Source organism: Trachypithecus francoisi, unplaced genomic scaffold (assembly GCF_009764315.1).
Source record: "Trachypithecus francoisi isolate TF-2019V2 unplaced genomic scaffold, Tfra_2.0 Lachesis_group13, whole genome shotgun sequence".
Lineage (NCBI taxonomy): Eukaryota > Metazoa > Chordata > Mammalia > Primates > Cercopithecidae > Trachypithecus > Trachypithecus francoisi.
This window is the reverse complement of record NW_022681458.1, coordinates 52,014,938-52,035,583: the sequence shown is the minus strand read 5'-3', so window position 1 is coordinate 52,035,583 and position 20,646 is coordinate 52,014,938. Positions and strand designations below refer to the sequence as shown.

General features: G+C 35.9%; 1 protein-coding gene across 1 annotated transcript in view; it reads left to right on the top strand.

Moving 5' to 3' along the window:
- The window catches only part of ANKAR (ankyrin and armadillo repeat containing), a 72,825-nt gene extending 52,187 nt beyond the window's left edge, over positions 1-20,638 (top strand). The window contains exons 13-23 of the mRNA XM_033230883.1: positions 1,516-1,757; positions 1,927-2,080; positions 2,637-2,798; positions 4,478-4,584; positions 7,418-7,540; positions 11,902-12,060; positions 12,791-12,908; positions 15,534-15,643; positions 17,313-17,512; positions 18,790-18,836; positions 20,368-20,638. Coding sequence (XP_033086774.1) covers positions 1,516-1,757; positions 1,927-2,080; positions 2,637-2,798; positions 4,478-4,584; positions 7,418-7,540; positions 11,902-12,060; positions 12,791-12,908; positions 15,534-15,643; positions 17,313-17,512; positions 18,790-18,836; positions 20,368-20,615 — 1,670 coding nt within the window. The 3' untranslated portion in view covers positions 20,616-20,638. The remainder of the gene's footprint in view (positions 1-1,515; positions 1,758-1,926; positions 2,081-2,636; positions 2,799-4,477; positions 4,585-7,417; positions 7,541-11,901; positions 12,061-12,790; positions 12,909-15,533; positions 15,644-17,312; positions 17,513-18,789; positions 18,837-20,367) is intronic.
- Positions 20,639-20,646: the final 8 nt, after the last annotated feature.

The following is a 20,646-nucleotide window of genomic DNA, read 5'->3' as shown; positions in this document are numbered from 1 at the left end:
TTGCTCCTTATTAGTTGCAAGAGGGAAAATAGCAACTATATACTAGAGAAACTGGATGATCAAAATTAACATCACCATCGAGGAATAGATGGACATTATATAACTCCACAGAAGATATCCCTATAACATAATGTCACTTGTTTTTGAAATGAGGTTGCTATGCTGCCCGGGCTGATCTTGAACCCCTGGGTTCAAGCAGTCCTCCCACCTTAGCCTCCTGTGTAGCTGGGATTACAGGCATGCACCACTGCACCCAAGCCATAATGTCACTTTAAAAATATTCTCAATGGAGGTGCATATCTTGAGTCATGAGGAAACATCAAAGAAACCCAAATTGAGGAAAATTCTCTAAACTAAATGACCTATATTCATTAAAAATGTCTATGTCATAAAAGACCAAAAAACCCCTGAGAAAAGGTTCCAGATAATACAACACTAAAGAGACATAATTAAGTGCAATACATGGTCCTGGTCTGGATCCTGTACTGGAAGAAAGTAAATGTGATAAAGGACATTACTAGGGTGGTCAACACAATATGATTAAAGTATTGCATCTACTAATTGCCTTGTAGTTACATAAAAGGATAGGCTTGTTTTTAGTAAATACACACTAGAATATTAAAGAGATAAAAGGCCATGATGTATGTATGCAACATACTCTCAAATTTAGAAAAGCAGATTATATAGATAAATGGATAGAAAAACCAATATGGCAATATATTAAAAATTTATAAATCCAGGTAAAGGTATACAGGAATTCTCTGACTTATTCTTACAACTTTTCTATATGTTAAAAAAATGCAACTTGTTAAAATATAGGAAAATGTTTAGACTCACCAATACCAAAAGTACAAAACAAGTTGAGGCAGCATTTTTATCTATCAAATTTGAGCAAAGTTGATGTATTTATTTTTAGTGATAACACCCATACTCAAACACAGTAACACTGATACTTTTGAACTCTTGATTATGGAAGGCTAAGATGCTGTTATCATTTTTGATAAGCAGTTTACTGAGATGTACTGAGTTATTCCAGTAATTCCTCTACAAAAAACACAAAAGTTAGCCGGGCATGGTGGTGCACACCTGTAGTCCCAGCTACTCAGGAGGCTGAGGTGGGAGGATGGAGGAGGTTGTAGTGAGCTGAGATCACACACACCACTGGACTCCAGCCTGGGTGATTGAGCCAAACCTTGTCTCAAAAAGGGTGGTGGGGAAGGAATGTTTTAATTGTAAGTAAAAATGCAGGTTATTGTTTTAAAATACAACTATATCAAATACATCTATAACTATCTAAATCTGTCTTCATAAGAAATAGTACATGAGATTATGACAAATGATTGATTGTGTTTAGATGGTAAATCTACCCAGTTTTATTTATTTCTACTTTTCTTTATTTTCTCTAAGCTTTTTTATAAATTTGATTTTATAATATGGGAAACTAATGATATGCTGCACTTTGATATTCTTATTTTTCATAAGGTTTATTTAACTTGTTCTTAAATTCATTTAAAGATGTGTTGAAGGCTGTATCTTCTGCTGCAATTGCTGAGGTTGGGCGTGACAATAAGGAAATTCAGGATGCTATAGCTATGGAGGGAGCGATTCCTTCTCTGGTGGCTCTTTTTAAAGGGAAACAAATTAGTGTCCAAATGAAAGGTGCAATGGCTGTGGAATCACTTGCAAGTCACAACCCTCTTATACAGAAAGCATTTCTGGAAAAATCGTTAACTAAATATCTTTTAAAACTCCTAAAGGTAGGAATTTTATGATTCCTGGTCATTTTTCTTAGATGATGTATTCTATTTTGAATTGTTAAGTGAATAGAAAAACTAAACCAATTCTAGAATAAACATTTTATAAAATACACATCCCTAAAGTGTTCAATAAATATTCACTGAATTAATGAAATATTTTTTAAAATAGGCATTTCAAATAGATGTTAAGGAACAAGGAGCCATTGCACTTTGGGCCTTGGCAGGACAAACACTAAAACAACAAAAATATATGGCAGAACAGATTGGATACAGCTTTATAATTAATATGCTTTTGTCACCATCAGCTAAAATGCAGTATGTTGGTAAGTTATTTTTCCTTATTTTATTTTTATTTTTTAGAGACAGGATCCTGCTCTGTTGCACAGCCTGGGGTGCAGTGGCACAATATTTTTTTTTTTTTTTTTTTGAGACGGAGTCTCGCTCTGTCACCCAGGCTGGAGTGCAGTGGCTGGATCGCAGCTCACTGCAAGCTCCGCCTCCTGGGTCTACGCCATTCTCCTGCCTCAGCCTCCCGAGTTGCTGGGATTACAGGCGCCCGCCACCTCGCCCGGCTAGTTTTTTGTATTTTTTTAGTAGAGACGGGATTTCACCGTGTTAGCCAGGCTGGTCTCGATCTCCTGACCTCGTGATCTGCCCGTCTCGGCCTCCCAAAGTGCTGGGATTACAGGCTTGAGCCACCACGCCCGGCCTCAGTGGCACAATTATAGCTCACTGCAGCCTCAAACCCCTGGGCTCAAGTGATCCTCCTGCCTCAGCCTCCCAAGTAGCTGGGATTACAAGTGTGAACCACAGTGTCCTCTGTGTAATGTAGAACAGGGCACTGGAGTATCATACATGTATCTTGCTTTTCTTTATCAGGAGGTGAAGCTGTCATAGCTCTAAGTAAGGACAGCAGGATGCATCAAAATCAAATATGTGAAGGGAATGGAATTGCACCATTGGTTCGCTTACTAAGAATTAGTACGATTGCTGAAGGCACACTTCTCAGTGTCATCAGAGCAGTGGGATCCATTTGTATTGGTTTGTATACTTATTCTCAATTTCTTAAATATCTGTAAGAACAAGAACAGGTTGGGCAGAGAAATGGAAGTTAATCTCTCTTCCTCTATATCCCCACTGTTTGAGCCCTAAATGGTATTTAATGTATAAAAGACTATTACAACTTTTTAAATTTGTGTAAGAACTTGGTCAGTACAAGTGGTGTAATTAAGAATTTTATATCAGTCTTGCTCTTGAACAATGGCTAGAGAGGAAAATTAGGACAATAAGCCTTGGCTATTTTGACTGAAAGCAATCTCTTTTTTAAGTTTAAGAGAAAAATAGTTCTTTTGAATCTCAAGAACTATATGTTTTTGAAGATATAGAAGAGTTTCTAATCCTGGGGTACATTCTTGAATGTCTCTGTAATGATCATTTGTTTATATAACATCGAATTCATTGCAAAGGAATCGACATTTTGGGGTTCCTGAGAAAATGTGGAACTGTCAGTTGTGACCCTCCAAAAGTTAAAATTTGGGTTCTTGCTGACCTTGATGAATGCAGGATGCTGACTGTAGACTGCTTCTTGCAAACAAGAGGAAAAATCTTTATTTCTAGATCACTGAATTTCCTCAAAATTAGTCCAGCTGAATGACATATAATAGGAATTGATTCTCACATTTTTTTTCTCTTTGCTTTCCAAAAGTTTCTTGCAGAAACTCCTTCACAATTCCAAGATAATCAGCCAGAGAAGATGTTTCTTTTTTTGGCCAGAGACTCTGACATAGTTATTTCTAAAGTTCTAGTAAATGATAATATATATGCAAGGTTGCCTGATATACACACACACACACACACATTATCAAATTTCTTCTCCTTAGTTCATTTCAAAGCTGTCCACATCAGCTCTGTGTGTGTGTGTGTGTGTGTGTGTGTGGTGGGGGTGGGGGGGCTTGTGAGGACAAAGGTGTTCTTTTTTCCTTCAGACTTCCCTAGATACAATATGTTGGTGACTTCTCTTCATTGTTCACTGAGAGGCTCAATCTTATATTTAACCCATTTATTTAGAGTTAACCCATTTATATAAACACACTGTGTATTTATTGTGACATTTAATATTGGCAAAAGAACAGAATTAAAATTCTTTGTCCACGTTCACTAGAAAGAAATGAGTTTCTCAACAGGAAATTGCAAGGATTGGGGAAAAAAAAAGAGAGAGAGAGTTGAGTTTCTCTGGTGAGATTAGACCCGCAATTTAAAGTAGTATGTTATAAAGAGACATAGTAAGATTATCTTGTTAGCGTGTATAATTTAAGAAACCTAGAAATTTTAACTTGGTGATTTACTCTAGTCATTTTTGTAGAAGTAAACTTTTTATAGAAAACAATATTACTATGAACTTAAGTACATCACACATAGTATTTCTTCAATAAATGATAGCTATTATTATTCCTTGATAGTATAACATTTCTAATTTCCTTTGTTTTGTGACTTTTAGGAAGCCATTCACAATTCTAATAAGCTCTCCGTGTTTATTCACTTTGTCTTTTAAAAAATTAATTCAGGACTATTAAAATAGTGTCAATATAGCATACCCTTTTGTAATTTACTAACTGTATCACCTTAGAACACTTTGTCAACCAAAAAATATCAAGCTATGTTTGACTTTACCATTTATAAGATGGAAAAAAATATTACCTCATTGGTGTGGACTCTTACAGGTGTAGCCCATACAAGCAATCCTGTCAGTCAACAGTTTGTTGTAGATGAAAATGCCTTTCCAGTACTTATCCAACTACTAAGAAATCACCCTTCTCCTAACATTAAGGTATATATAAAGGTTTACATTGTTTTCTGATATGGTAAACATTAACAGAAATATAATTTTAAGAAAAGTTTGTGTCTTTATTCAAGTTCATAAACAAAAATATTTAATCTTTTAAACTAAATCCTATTTTTCTTGGAGAAATAAGCCAAAATAAAAATAAACAAAATCCTAGAAGTTTTAAACAAAAAGCTTGCTTCAAACCATAAGATACTAGTAAATTTTGTTAAAATAGGGTTTCTCCAAATATGACAAGAAAATCTTATGTTTTTACTCTTCAAGTAAGTTTTTTTCCTTAGATATTTGATTATTTATTCACAAAAGTTCTTTTCTACCTCCCCAGACATCAGTTGCTAAAACTGGGCGGGGATAATGGAAATGTGTGACTTATATGGGAATATTTCTCAAATATTAGTGAATCTTGTCAGTACTACACTTCAAACCAGCCCTGCCTTCTGCCAAGCAGCCTCTGTTGGCTGGAGGTAATAGTTTTCTCAAGACTGGACATTACAAAGAATTTTTGTGAGTTGTTGAAGAGTCATTCAGTCTTCCATTTACTTCTACCAAAATGCCTTTAATAAAATGACATTTATATCTATTCAAATACTTTTACCCAGGCTTTAGAAATTTGGGACATCTATAGATGGCCAGGCAAGAAATTGTAACAGCAAAAAAAATTTTATTTTCAAAATTTGATATGCATGCTACTGGAGATGAGAAAATAGAAATAACATAGAAATATCTCAGTAAATAGCACTGTTTCTTTCTTTCTTTCTTTTCCTTTTCTTTCTTTTTTTTTTTTGAGACAGAATCTCGCTCTGTTGCCCAGGTTGTAGTACAGTGGCACCATCTCAGCTCACTGCAACCTCCCAGGTTCAAGTGATTCTCCTGCCTCAGTCTCCTGAGTAGCTGGGATTATAGGTGTGCACCACAACGCTTGGCTAATTTTTGTATTTTTGTAGAGATGGGGTTTCACCATGTTGGCCAGGCTGGTCTTGAATTCCTGATCTCAAGTGATCTGCCCGCCTCGGCCTCCCAAAGTGCTGGGATTATAGGTGTGAGCCACTGCACCCAGGCTGTCTCTTTTTTTAATCTTTATTTATTTATTTATTTATAATTGAGATGGGGTCTCTCACTGTCAATCAGGCTAGAGTGCAGTAGTGCAATCTTGGCTCACTGCAGCCTCGGCCTCCCAGTCTGCAGTGATCCTCCCACCTCAGCCTCCTGAGTAGCTGTGACTAAAGGAGTACACCACCATGCCTGGTTAATTTTTTAAATTTTTGTTGGAGACGAAGTTTCACCATTTTGCCCAGGCTGTTCTCGAATTCCCGGGCTCAAGAGATCCTCCACCTTGGCCTCCAAGATGATGGGATTACAGGTGTGAGCCACTGCACCCAGGCTGTTTATTTTTTTAATCTTTGTTTATTTATTTATTTATTTTTTTAATTGAGATGAGGTCTCTCACTGTCAGTCAGGCTAGAGTGCAGTAGTGCAATCTTGGCTCACTGTAGCCTCTGCCTCCCAGTCTACAGTGATCCTCTCACCTCAGCCTCCTGAGTAGCTGTGACTAAAGGAGTGCGCCACCGTGCCTGGTTAATTTTTTGTATTTTTGTTGGAGATGGAGTTTCACCATTTTGCCCAGGCTGTTCTTGAACTCCTGGGCTCAAGAGATCCTCCACCTTGGCCTCCAAAGTGATGGGATTACAGGCATGAACCACCACATCTGGTGCATTCTTTTAACAAATGTGTGTGTTATCATAAAAAATGTATCCATCTATATTTCAGTACATATTTTCAATGAGTTTTGAAACTTGTTTAAATAGAACATAAACACATTTCAATACTTTTTCTCAAAAGATTCTATAATGGACAAAACATTTCACAATAATTCAATAATCATACTTTTCAAATTCATGATGTTTTTCATAGAAATGCACAGTATAGCACTTTAAAACTTATCTACAGAGTCCCAATAATATGCAAGGTTCATCTTCCTAATGGGCTTCAGAATATACATTAAATGGTTCCAGAACTAGAGGAGGAAAAAATAGTAGTACTATTCCTTAGTACTCTCCAAAGCTTTGTTTAAATTAATAAGTGCTGCAGGCTGGGTGCTTTGGCTCACACCTGTAATCCCAGCACTTTAGGAGGCCATGAGGTGGGTAGATCATGAAGTCAGGAGTTTGAGACCAGCTTGGCCAACATGGTAAAGCCCTATCTCTACTAAAGATACAAAAGATTAGCTGGGTATGGTAGTGCGTGCCTGTAATCCCAGCTACTCGGGAGGCTGGGGCAGGAGAATTGCTTGAACCCAGGAGGTGGAAGTTGCAGTGAACTGAGATCATGCCATTGTACTGCAGCCTGGGCGACAGAGAAAGACTTCATCTAAAAAACAAAAAAAAACAAACAAAAAAGGTACTGCATTAAAGCCTTACAACTCAATGGTCAGTAGTTAACAAGCAGTTCAAAATAGCTTTTTAATCCACGTCAAAAAATTAAAAGAACTTTTTTTTTAAATATGGAAGGGATACAACTATGCACTTAGGATAATACCTCCTTACATGCTCTGCTGGCCCTTGTTCCCTTCTCCAGTGCCCTCAAATGGAGCTCTGTGGTTGGTCCCTGAACACAGAAAGGATATTTTCTCAGCTATTAAAAATTATGAGGGAGTTGTAAGTGCAGTTCTTTCACTAGTAAGAACTGGAATCAATGGATTATATTTTAGCAGATTTTATAGTGTCTTTCCACAATGTATTCTATATAAATGCCTGCACAATGAAATGTGTAATTTCATAAAGCATAATTGAAAAGTAATTTTTGAAAACCACATGTTTAGGTTGAAGTGGCATTTTCCTTGGCATGCATTGTCCTAGGGAATGATGTGTTACAGAAAGACTTACACGAAAATGAAGGATTTGAGTATGCTGATGTCCTTTATCTTCTTCACTCAACAGAAAAGGTAATACCTTTACAAAATATTGAGGCTCATTTTGAAAAAAATTGTTTTTATACCACATCCTCAAATTATCATCAAGTCTTCTTCATGGCAATATTCAATGTATTATTTAAGAAAAGACATGTAAAAAGATCTCTTTGTAGGTCATTAGTTTGTAATGATGTAATAATACAGCTCCATATCTTTCTGAGTCATCCCATTTCATCGTTGAAATGCAGTAATTTTAATGTTTGGTGATGAGTCAATAAACAAATCTCTTATGTCTCAAATCAAATCCGTAAAATAATTTTATGCCCTTTCAGCCCTCAGTCATTCACTTATCCAATACGCTAAAGTGGTGCTTCTCAAACTATTTGTGATGAAGAAATAGCTTTTCCCCAGCAATCTATTATGGAAGGATAATTTTTTTAACTTAAAAAATTTTGAAATAATCTTAGACTTTCCAAAAATTTGTAAAACCAGTATTCTGGTATATCCTTCATTTAGTTTTCCCAGATGTCAACTAGAACATTAACATTGATACAATACTATTAACTAATTTGCAGACTTTATTTAAATGTTGCCAGTTTTCTCGGCAATGTCCTTTTTTTGGTTTTGTTTTTATATTTTTTTAATTTAAAAAATTATTTTTATTTTTTTCAGTGTCTACTTTTTGTTCCAGAATCTAATCCAGGGTCTCACATTGCATCTAAATGTCTTGTCTCTTTAGCCTCCAGTTTGTGAAGCTCAGCCCTTCTTTGTTTTTCATGATTTTGACATTTTTGATGAATCCAGGCCAGTTATTTTATAGAATATCCCTCAATTTGACCGTGATGTTTTCCCCTAATTAAATTGAAGTTACACCTTTTGGCAAGAATTTCACAGAAGTGATGTGGTCTGCTTTACTCACCTTCCTAGTACATCATACCATGAGGTATATAATGTTGATGTATCTTACGGGTAATGTTAACTTTGATTACTTGGTTAAAATGGGGTCTGCCATATTTCTTCACTCACTGTTTTTCCTTTTGTAGTTAATAAGTATCTTAAGGTGAGACACTTTGAGATTATGCAAATATTTTGTTTTGCATCATACTTTTGCTCACCAATCTTAGCATCCATTGATGCAACAATAATAAATGTAACATTTGCCTAAGGGCAATTTAAAAAATTCCCTTCTTCCTTCTGCATTTATTAGTTGGTAGTCAACTATAAAGAAGATTTGTTTCTTTTCAATGTTTATTCTCAGTTTTGTTATCCCACTGTTAATGATTTTGTGGACTGTCAGTGGTCCACGGGCCACACTTTCAATAGCACTACCCTAATGAAATGAGAGCTATTTTCTACAGGGCATTTCAAAACCAGGAAGAAAATTGCCAATGATGTTTCTCTCAGTTCCGTAAGATTTTAGAGGGATCAAGGAGGGTCAGGAGGTAGGTGGGAATGAAGTCTTTTTTTTAAATTATTATTATAAAATTTTACTCTGTTGTGGTACACAAAAAGAGAAGTGCTGCTATAAAAATATGGGAAATACTTTGGGAGGTCGAGGTGGGCAGATCACTTGAGATCAGGAGTTCGAAACCAGCCTTGCCAATGTGGTGAAATCCCATCTCTACTAAAGAGACAAAAATTAGCCAGGCGTGGTGGCACATGCCTGTAGTCCCAGCCACTTGGGAGGCTGAGGCAGGAGAATCACTTGAACCCGGGATGTGGAGGTTGCAGTGAACCGAGATTGCACCACTGCACTCCAGCCTGGGCAACAGAGCTAGACTCTGTCTCAAAAAAAAAGAATATATATATATGGAAACTAATAGGGTGAGGACACTAAATGAATGAATGACTCTCTAAGTCACCTTTTGCCCCTCTGCTCTGTTCCTTCTAGATTTTACTCCCATTACCTTACTCCTCATGTGCACCCTTCTCCCTTTTATTACACATTCCACTCTCAAGTGTTCTGCCTTCCCTCCCAGTTTGTTACCACTTGCCTCACTCTCTGGACCCTGCATTTGGCTTATAATAGATACGTTATTGTGCATCAGTTTTACAAATGGTAGGGAATCTTAGAGAACTAGAAGGTTTAAGTATAAACCAAAGGATTTATCTGGACTTGGCTGAAGTTTTTAATTCTAACAATCATCACAAGGCAAGTTAAAAGTCCTCTAGGGTTTCTTGTACTATATTTTGCCTCAAACTACCTATCCTGCCGAGGCAATTACTGCTCTTAGGGCTTTAGAGTACTAAACAACTGTGGTCCTTCGTTAAACCTATAGTGGGAGACTTCAGATTACACAGACGTGTTGTAGAAGTTAAAGGGGAGGGAGGGATGTTCAGCAACTAAATATGTCACTGAATGAATAGCTATCTTATGGATAATGACAGGAATGTAATAAAAATTAAGTCAGGAACCCAGGTTCTTGTAACTCCTAGCCACACTGATATTGTCTACCTAGAGATGCAATAGGTTATGTGTTGTTTTAAAATTAGAATTTAACTATTTTCATGCTACCAAACTAGAATAACATATGAAATGGACCATTGAGATTGATTTTCACAAGCCACATAAAATTAGTCACATTAATGTAGTTACTATTATTCTATCTTTTTAACTAACTCAAATATGTGGGCTAATTAATTATGAATATACTTTTGAAGAGATGTTAGTGAGCATAATTAATAGGTACTCTTTTCCCATTCATAAATCAGTGGGTATAAAGTGAAAATAAGTAACCAGTGGGTATAACCACCCTGGTAGATAGGTAAATGAAAATATATATGACGTAAAGAGTTTAAGACAGTTGACATTGGGGGAAAAAAGTATGGAAAAATATGTCTTTCCTCAAGGATTAATTTTTAGCCCTCTGAACTGGGAATAGCCAACTTGGTTCTTGTCCTGTATCTTATACTAGCTGGCAACTATGGGATTCGTTTTGAAACATTAATAGCCACTTTATAATCTAAACTATTTATTGTAGACTTCCACAGTGATACTGCAGGAGCGAACCCTACATGGAAAAGAAATGGAAATTGGTCAAGTCTTAGCATATTTCACTTCACTCTATCTGACCTTGATACACAAAGCATGCCCCTTTGGTTCATTTCCCATTGCCACTCTTTCCTACTTGGCTCTAGGTTCTGTTCTGCTGTCTGTTAATCCATCCTTTGACTATGACTGAGACCTAGTTTCTCAAGCCTTTGACTGTACCTAATACTTTTCTTTTTGCCTATTGCTAGGTGACTGGGATTTTTGTGTATGTGATTTTTATTATGGAAAATTTCAAATATATATAAAATGACCGGGTAGCATAATGAACCTAAATGTTCCCACCTAGCTTCAGCAGTCATCATCTCATGGCCAGTCTTATTTCATCTATACATCCACTTACTTCTACTAAATTATTTTTGATGCAAATTTCAAGCATCATATAATTTTATCTATAAATATTTCAGTGTGTACATGCAGCATTTTAATATTATGATTAATAATGGCAGAAGAAAATTCAGGGCTGGGTGTGGTGGTTCATGTCTGTAATCCCAGCACTTTGGGAGGCCAAGGCGAGCAGACACCTTGAGCTCAGGAGTTCAATACCAGACTGGGCAACACAGCAAAACCCTGTCTCTATAAAAAAATACAGAAAATTAGCCAGGTGTGGTGGCACACACCTTTGGTCTTAGCTACCTGGAAGGCTGAAGTGGGAGCACTGCTTGAGCCTGGGAGGTGGAAATTGCAGTGAGCCAAGATCACGCCACTGCACTCTAGCCTGGGTGACAGAGGGAGACTTTGTCTCAAAAAAAAAAAAAAAAAAGAAAAGAAAAGAAAATTCACTAAGATTAATGAGTTCTTTCTGTGTGTCCTACATTGTTCAAATAACATAATAATATAATATATTAAATTATTTTAATATTAAAATAAGATTTAGTAATAAGATTTTATCTTTTGAATCTTTCTGGAAGGTCTACCATACTTATATATCGCTGGCAAGCAGACTAATTCTACAGAAGAAACTAGGTTTTGCTATTTGCCTAGCCTCAGAATGTTAAAATGTGATTCTTCAGAATACATTATTTTTCTCCTATTCTTCCTTAAAATATAGTACAATGGAATTTTATGAATGAATTTAAGAGATGATATGGAATGCCCAACAATGTACGGAATGCAATAGATAACATGCTATACAAGGGAAGTTTTGATTTATCAACTCTACTTTGAAATGTTGAAAGTTATAACATTCTGGAGTAACTCTGTTATCTCTTTTCCCTAGTAATGTCATATTTTACTCCCAGGGATAAGAATGCAATATATTTTAATAAGCAAGAATTCAAAGTCTATTATGTTGAGTAACATGATAAATGAAGTTCATTATAATGCATGTTTCTCCTATTTTTAGGATATTTGCTTAAGAGCAGGCTATGCATTAACACTTTTTGCCTTCAATAATCGCTTTCAACAATACTTAATATTGGAAAGTGGAATAATGACCATATCTATTTTTGAACCTTTTCTTGAATCAACAGTTGAAACTGAGAAGGCAATGGCAGCATTTCAGGTATAAAATTGAGATTAATTAACACCTCAAATTAATAAATATGTCATTTTGTGAAAACTTGAAAATTACAATGATTTGGAGACCCAGAAAAATGTTTACTTATTTGTAAAAATTTAGTATTTTGCACATAAGCCCCTTCTACCTCATAAAAACTCTATTATCTTGAGGATTTCTTCATTAATATAGAATTTTACAAGTTACAAGACACTTACTGATGCCTTTATACCTCATCTGATGTTTATAACAAGCCTGTAAGGTTGACAATCAGGTAGTACTATTTTCATCACCCCCATATTAAAAGGAAACAGGTAGAAAAACCTGTTAGCATCCAAGACAGGTTTTCTAACTGCAAATCTTTAGTTGATCACACTGATCCTTCAACCTAGTAACAACTGTATGTATCTGTGAAGTTTTATTCTCTCTCCTCATTTTCTATCCTGTGTCCTTTAAGAGAAGTGTTTTCTATGAACCCATATTGAAAGAGTGCAAAAGTTGCAAACATTGTAGGAAGAATAATAGTACCCGCTATGATCACTGCTATGACCAGACAGGGACAAATACTCTTAACTCTCCCCACCACCACATGCTGCTTCTATTGAATCCTCTAAACACTCCCTTTACCCTTCTAAGAAGTATCAAAAGAATTAAAAAAATAAAAAATTACAAACGTGTAATTAGAGAAGCTGAGTAGAAAATGTTTACAGATTCTCTGCTTCTTTTCTGTTTTCAGATTGTTGTATTGGCTAAAGTCATTAGAGATGTGGACCATATTACTTTGTCTGCAAGAGGTGTTACTATTTTAGTTGATAGTCTGTATTCAGTTCAGACTTCTACTATTGTCTTGACAGGTAAGAAATGACTAGAAGTTAATTTTAGCCACATAAAACTATTTCCAAAAACAGTTTATGGTACTCTGAATAATAATAAAATAATACGCCTGATACTCTGCCACAAGTTTAAAGAATGAACTTATGTTTATCTACATGGAACTCCACAGCAAGTCTACACGAAACAATGGATGTCTACTCTGTACCCCAAATAGAAGCTGAGTAACTCTGAGCACAGACTGTTTGCTTTCCTAATTACTTTTTCAAACCTTTAACTTTTTTTCCAGGATATAAGTGTGAATTCAACTATGAACTACCAACAGCAAAATCAAAAAACTGATTTATAATAGTGGTGGCAGATTTACACAGATGTACCTCTGTCTGGTTTCCTTTTGTCCAGTTGTGCACATTTTGCTAATACTGAGAAGTTCTTTACATCGCTGTGCAATAAAGCAAAGCAAGATGGTCCCATAGCGTTCTCAACACATTTAATGCTATTGTGTAACTGCATCTACGGCAGACCTAACCCAACAAGTCACAAATAGGTCATCAGTAATATTTAATTGACTTGTTATACCACTCTTAAAGTAACATAAGGCAGGGTCAGAATGAGTGACATGCAGTGACTACTACCAATATAAACAAATAAGTATTTGTTTTTTAATTAAAATGGATCACTAAAGGAAACTTCACTTGATGTCATAGAATTCTATTTTTATGAAGTTTATTTGCATGGCAAGGAAGGAAAAATGAAGCAATGAAAACTTTCTGATGGAAACTAGCTAGAAAAAAAGTTTAAAGAAGTTATTAAATATGTTTTAATCTAAGTAACATTATTAATTCAATGTTATAGTAATTCTGTGACTCTGAAAAACAACTGTAGTGGGTTTACACTCCACAATGTTTTGTTTTTTTGAGACGGAGTCTCGCTCTGTTGTCAGGCTGGAGTGCAGTGGTGCAATCTTGGCTCACTGTAACTTCCACCTCCCAGATTCAAGTGATTCTCCTGCCCCAGCCTCCCGAGTAGCTGGGACTACAGGCGTGCACCACCAAGGCCAGCTAATTTTTGTATTTGTAGTAGAGATGGGTTTCATGGTCTCGATCTCTTGACCTCATGATCCGCCCGCCTCGGCCTCCCAAAGTGCTGGGATTACAGGTATGAGCCACTGCACCTGGCCTCCACAAACTCTTATAGGAAATAAATGCCATATTACATTAGCTTTCAAATATTAAATTAATTTCTCCAGGATGAGGAGAAATGAATCTCAGAAATTAATGGACTTTCTCTGCACTCCACAACCAGTCATATGCATGTCCAGGGTATCTCAGGCAAAGCCTGATATTCAGGCTTCAGGTATACTGTAAAATAGCTGATGTGCTTGGTGTCAAGTTGACATGGTTCCCAGAAGAGGCTCCAAAGGCACAGAAGTTTTTAGGAAACTGTGATTTCTGTTACCAAGAATTCAGTTTTCCTATGTATACCACTTAGCTATTCTCAGAGTTCCTCCTACTCCTTTGAGAACTATAAACCTTAATTCTCTTTCTTAGCTGCTCCCTTGGTGTGTTTCCATTTCTAACTTCCCATCTTTAAAGGGTCTTTTTAACTTTAAATAGAGCTTACCTTTAGACAATTTTTGCTTTAGAAGATACAACCCAATTTTCCCCATTCTGAGGCAATAAACACAAGGAATTTCTTGGCTTATAATAGAGGCCAGACAAAAATATAAGGAGAACAAAAACTCACGTCATATCTCAATCAAGTATCCAAATACTTCACACACAAATATGAAAATACATTTTTATCTTCAAACAAATATAAATAAAATATTCAGTTGCTAGCTGCACATTTAATTATTGGGATACTTTATTATTTTAAATCTGAAAACTTTTTTTATGGTAAAAACTTCAGTGATTTCAAACCTCAATATGCAATACATTGCTTGATTTTAAAGTATTAATAAGGCTTAACTCAAAGCCATTTCAACTGCAAAAAGGACATATTAATTTTTTTTTTTTTGAGACAGAGTTTCACTCTTGTTGCCTAGGCTGGAGTACAATGGCATGATCTCTGCTCACCGCAACCTCTGCCTCCCAGGTACAAGTGATTCTCCTGCCTCAGCCTCCCGAGTAGCTGGGATTACAGGCATGTACACCACACCCGGCTAATTTTTGTATTTTTAATAGAGATGGGGTTTCTCCATGTTGGTCAGGCTGGTCTCGAACTCCCGAACTCACGTGATCTGCCCACCTCAGCCTCCCAAAGGGCTGGGATTACAGGCGTGAGCCACCACGCCTGGCCTAAATTTTCTTATGATAATTAAATCATTATGTTCATAGTTATTTTTAAAACCCTAAAAACTTCAAAACAAAATATATTCTGAAGATATGGGAGAAGGGAAACCTCTAATTTTGAAATTTTTCCACCCTTACATAAACCTATTTAACTTATACTATTTATGACAGAAAACCAAACTGTAATTTGGGGGAGTTTATTCTATATTTACATATGCATGCTTTTTCTCAGTGCTGCTTCATTGACAGAGATGTCTTGTGACACAAACCTTTTTCAGTGCTATGTGCAATTAATGAAAGTATTATAAGTTTATATCAGTTAAATAACAAGCATTTTTCTTGTTTAATTTATAGGGAATTTAATAGCAAGCCTGGCTCATTCTAGAGCTGGTATCCCAGAAGCATTTACCACATTAGGAACAATCCAACGGCTCTGCTATCATTTGTACTCAGGAACAGAAGAGGTAAAAACAAGCAAAAACTAATTCTAAAATTAAATATGCTAAAAATGTATTTTACCTCTCTTTCTGTGGACTAATTTTTCCACTGATTAACTGTTATATAGTTCTTATTACTAACTCAAAATTACATGACTGTGTTATATACGTAATATAGTTCTTGTTACTAACTCAAAATTACATGACTTTTCTAATACTAATTAGTCATACATATCTGCCATCCACAATTTTAATTCCTATAAAAATATATATTTGTTTTAACCCTGACTTAAAACTAGGATTTTAATCACAAAAGCAGTATAAAACAACTGTAATTAAAGATTTAAAAAGAACTACCTTTTCAAATTAGTTTCTGATTTAGAAAACAAAAACAAAACCCTACAAAATAGGTCATCTTAATCCTGGAATTAAGAGTCAATCTATAAGTACGTTGACGACAAATAAATTTATAATTAAAGTCTTTGCTAGGTATCTAACGAAAACTGGTGACTCTGATTTAAGTTATTAATGGAAATGGAATCCATAGGATAGTTTTCCTTATATGTCAAGCAGGGTTAGAAGTAAGGGTGTGTGAAAAGAGGCCGTGCTAGTCACAGCAGTGGCTTGCCTCTGAGTGTTCTCCTACTCTCTTCCACTAAGGTCTAAAGCAGTTTTACTGCACCTTTAGGGTATATCAGAATCACTTGGAGGGCCTGTTATATTGCTTGGCCCCATTCCTAGAGTTTCTGAGCCAACACATTTGAGGTGGGCCCTAGAATTTGCATTTCGAACAAGTTACCAGCAGCTGAACTACAGGTCCAGGGTTCAAGATGTAGAAGACATGTGAGCATACAGAGCAACCGGATGCCAACATAAAGACCAATATGTTCATTCTATGAAACTTTTTATGCTACTATCATATTCCCTACAACTGTCCAGGAGCATACTTTAATTAATCATATGACTAACCTATGGGTCATAGACAGAGGGTATTTTCTTCAAAGAACTATTTTTTCTAGAGTCCTGTGGCCTGATACTTGTGCTTCTTTCTTTGTTTATGCCAGTGGAAAAGTGAGTTGCTTTTGTAACATCTGAATGTTTAAAAAAAAAAATTTTTTTTAAGTAATAAATAAATAAATGAGTTGCTTTCTCTAAGATTTCTGTTACCAAGAGTTCAGCTTTCCTATGTGTACCACTTAGCTATTCTCCAAAGTGTCTGCTCCTACTCCTTTGAGAACTGTAAACAAAATAATTAAGTAAGAGTTTCTAGGGATGGAACCCAGGCATAATTGTCAAAGATATACGAGTGATGCCAATGCATTGTCAGGGTTGCACTCCACTGCCTTAGTTCAAACTCAAAGATTCTTTCTTTGGTGGCACATTAGAATTACCTGGCACACGCACACACACACACACACACACACACACACACACACGCCCAGATTCTACCCTGTTGGTGGGCTTTTTTTTTTTTTAAACACTCCAGGTGGTTCTAAAATGCAGTGAAGATTGAGAACAACTCTGTAAAAATATGGCAGTTAAGGTTCCATCTATACATTGCCACTTGTTTGCATACATATTTGCTTACACTTGTTCCCTCCCTTACAGAGACTTTCCTATGAAGTAGCTAATTAGAACACTAAGATATTTTAAGAACAAAGCCCACTGGTTAAGAAAGAATTGTTTCTTCATTTAGGTTCGTGCAGCTTGTTCCTCTGCTCTGGGCTACTTAACATACAATGCAAATGCTTTCCGCATCCTATTAAAAGAATGCAGGAATAAACCTAATCAGTTCATTCGCATAAAAAATAGTATCAGCAGAGATGCAAGTATTAACCCAGCATTTTTAAAGGAATTTCAAATGCAACAAACACTGGTGGGACTTCCTTCCTTAAGGTATGGTCCTATGTTAGAAATTGCAGTAGTGAAATCATTGAGAGGAGACTTTAATGAGGTTTAGTAAGATCCAACAAGAGGAACTATTCTTGATATGAACATATCTCCTGTATAGCAGAGGATAAACTTCATTATAAATGACCATTGCCAAAACCTGTTTTAATTCCAACTCAGCACCAGAGTTGTGGGTGCAGATAAGAATACACCTAGATCTTGGAGATCCTCTCTGGGCAAGATTATTCACATTTTAGAAAGTTTTGGGGAGACTGGTTACCACAACATCTGATTCAAGAAGTCATTTTTCAGCAGACTAGGGATACATATGAGAGTTCTAAGACAAGATCACCACCCCGACCTTAGCATCAAACGGGTCTTCTGGACCAGATCCAAAGCTAGGCCAAATTCCCAGGGTGGAAACAGGGCTAAATTAGACTTAGTGATTAGAGTTACAGTGAAGTTTGCCAAGAATTTATTCAGAGGATTTCAACTCATGTTGTGGTTTCATCACGAACTTAAGTCCCCCCAAAAGGGGAGGAGAGGAGAATCTCTTTACTATGGGTATATTTCCTCTTCTGTAAATGTAGCTGAATTATAAGTCTTCTCTCCAAGTAGTGATATTCATACATAGGAAATAGAACTACTCAAGATACGTTAACTCTATGAAAATGGAAGAGAATAGGATCCAATAATGCATCCGAATAGGATCCATGTACAAACATAGATTCTACATCAATTTTAAGTACAGAGAATGATGAGTATACCTTTGGAGCCACTTTAATTCTTTGAAAAGCTGAAAGTCTAAACTGGGTGACCTAATTTTATGATAAGCCAGGGAACCTAAATTATAACTGTTGTAATTGATAATTCTAAATAATTTTCATTGGTTCGAGGAATTAAATAATGTAAGTAGTATTTTACACAGTCACTCCCACGGCTAGCCCATGTGATGACTTTGTGGGAATTAGAAAAATATACCCCTTTCTCAGACCTATCTTCTTCAAAACCCAGCTGAAGTGTCTCTTCTTCTGTAACACTTTCCCTGATCACTTCAAGAAGATTTAATGTTCCAAATGTTTGGAGTAAATAAGTGAGTAAATGAGTGACTGAATATAAAATACTTACAGGTAACATGCAGAGTTAGTGGAGGCACATGTATGAATTAGGCCATCAGGCATTAAACCTGGTACTGTAACTCTTCATGTATTTCTTCATATATTTTTTCTGGGTGCATTATGTCTTCATTTATTTTAATAATGACAAAAATGTTTTCCTTTTAGTCTGGAGAAGAATGGAGGACCATCCATAATTCCTATCTTTAAAAAAGGTAATTGATTTTTTTTTTTTAATCTATGAAGTACCTTCTAGCCTAGACACTTTATAATTCTGTATTCCATCTCTAAAAATTCAAAATGTAGGCTGAGCACAGTGGCTCATGCCTGTAATCCCAGCACTTTGGGAGGCCAAGGCAGGTAGATCACTTGAGGTCAGGAGTTCAAGATCAGCCTAGCCAATATGGTGAAACCCCATCTCTACTAAAAATAGGAATAATAATAATAGTAAAAATTAGCCAGGCATGGTGGTGCATGCCTGTTGGGAGGCTGAGGCAGGAGAATCACTTGAACCTGGAAGGCAGAGGCTGCAGTCAGCTGAGATCGACCACTGCACTCTGACCTGGGTGACAGAGTGAGACTCCATCTCAAAAAAAAATGTAGAGGGTACCCCCCCAAAAAAAGTTTACCTGCATACTTTTCTTTTGTAATTATATCTGCCTAAAATATCTTCCTAATTACAAGTCCATGTTAATCATTTTCTGTAAGGCCTTCCCTACCAGTATCACTTGAAAGTGACTCCTGTCTTATTTTGCTTTTCTCAAACATGCATAGAAATAAGTCATTATTTAAACGACCTGTAAATATGACTTAAATTATGATCCTGCTATTGCTGTTTTATATACAACTTACCTATCTGAATTCTTGGGGCAGAGACCACATTTTTTCCATTGATACTCTATATAGTTTTGTACATAGTTGGTACATTACACTTGAATGGATTAGATCTGCAGAGATCAAAGTCCAGATCTCATATTATTTATCCCTTCCTATTAGATATGTAATAGGGAATATAAATTACTTATTAATTTCACGTACATGCTTAGTGCCTTTTCATGTAGGACCAAAATCAGTCTTACTTGATATGTTGTCCTATTATGAAAATCAAGGATAGAAACATTCAGAAGTCAAGATCAGTTTGCTAGAGTCATAAACAGAAAGGGAGAGAATTTAAAAAGACAGTAAAAGGAGAAGAAACAATTTCATGTATTCAGCAAGTATATGAGGGAAGCTAGGTATGTGGGGAGGCGATATAGAAATATATATAGAATATCTATGGGTAGAAGAGCATCCATTTTTTATATAGCTTCTTGAATGTAAGAGTAATTTACACAAAAGAATAAAATCAGTTCACTCTTTCTTCACTTTAACAATGGTTTCTAAACAATCTGTTTATCAGTCATGATCTGATGAAGTTTTCACAGGTTTGTGGTAACAGAAAAAATAAGGACAAGGTAACACGTTTCTGGTAAAATTAATTTCATTCAATGTCAAGTCCATCATTTTGAGATAATGCCTTTTACACTTTCTTTTGGTGCTAAAATATTCTTTATTTTACATAATGATGTTTAAAGTAGTATTTGTTCTTTTATTGGTGCTAACTTAACAAAACAAGCTAGCAAGCTACTGATCTGTTCTCTTAGTATGTTTTAGTTATGTAAAGAAAATAGAACTACATAGAACTAGAAGTAATGAGACTATACCTAGGGCTCTCAGGAGAGACATTTAATTGTGGCTAATTTTTAGGGAAGGATCACCGAAGAAAATTAAAACCTAAAATTCAACCAAGAGATTCTTTGACTTTATTACCTCCTGTAACTAACTTCATGGGACTCTTCAAAGCAACAAAAAAGACCAAGGATTCCCATAATATTTTTTCTTTTTCATCTACAATTACATCAGATATCACAAATGTATCAAGACCAAGAATAGTGTGTTTGAACCAACTTGGGAAACATGTCCAGAAAGCCAACCCAGAGCCTGCCGAAGGCTAATAAAACATTTTAGTATGAAAGGATTCCTGAG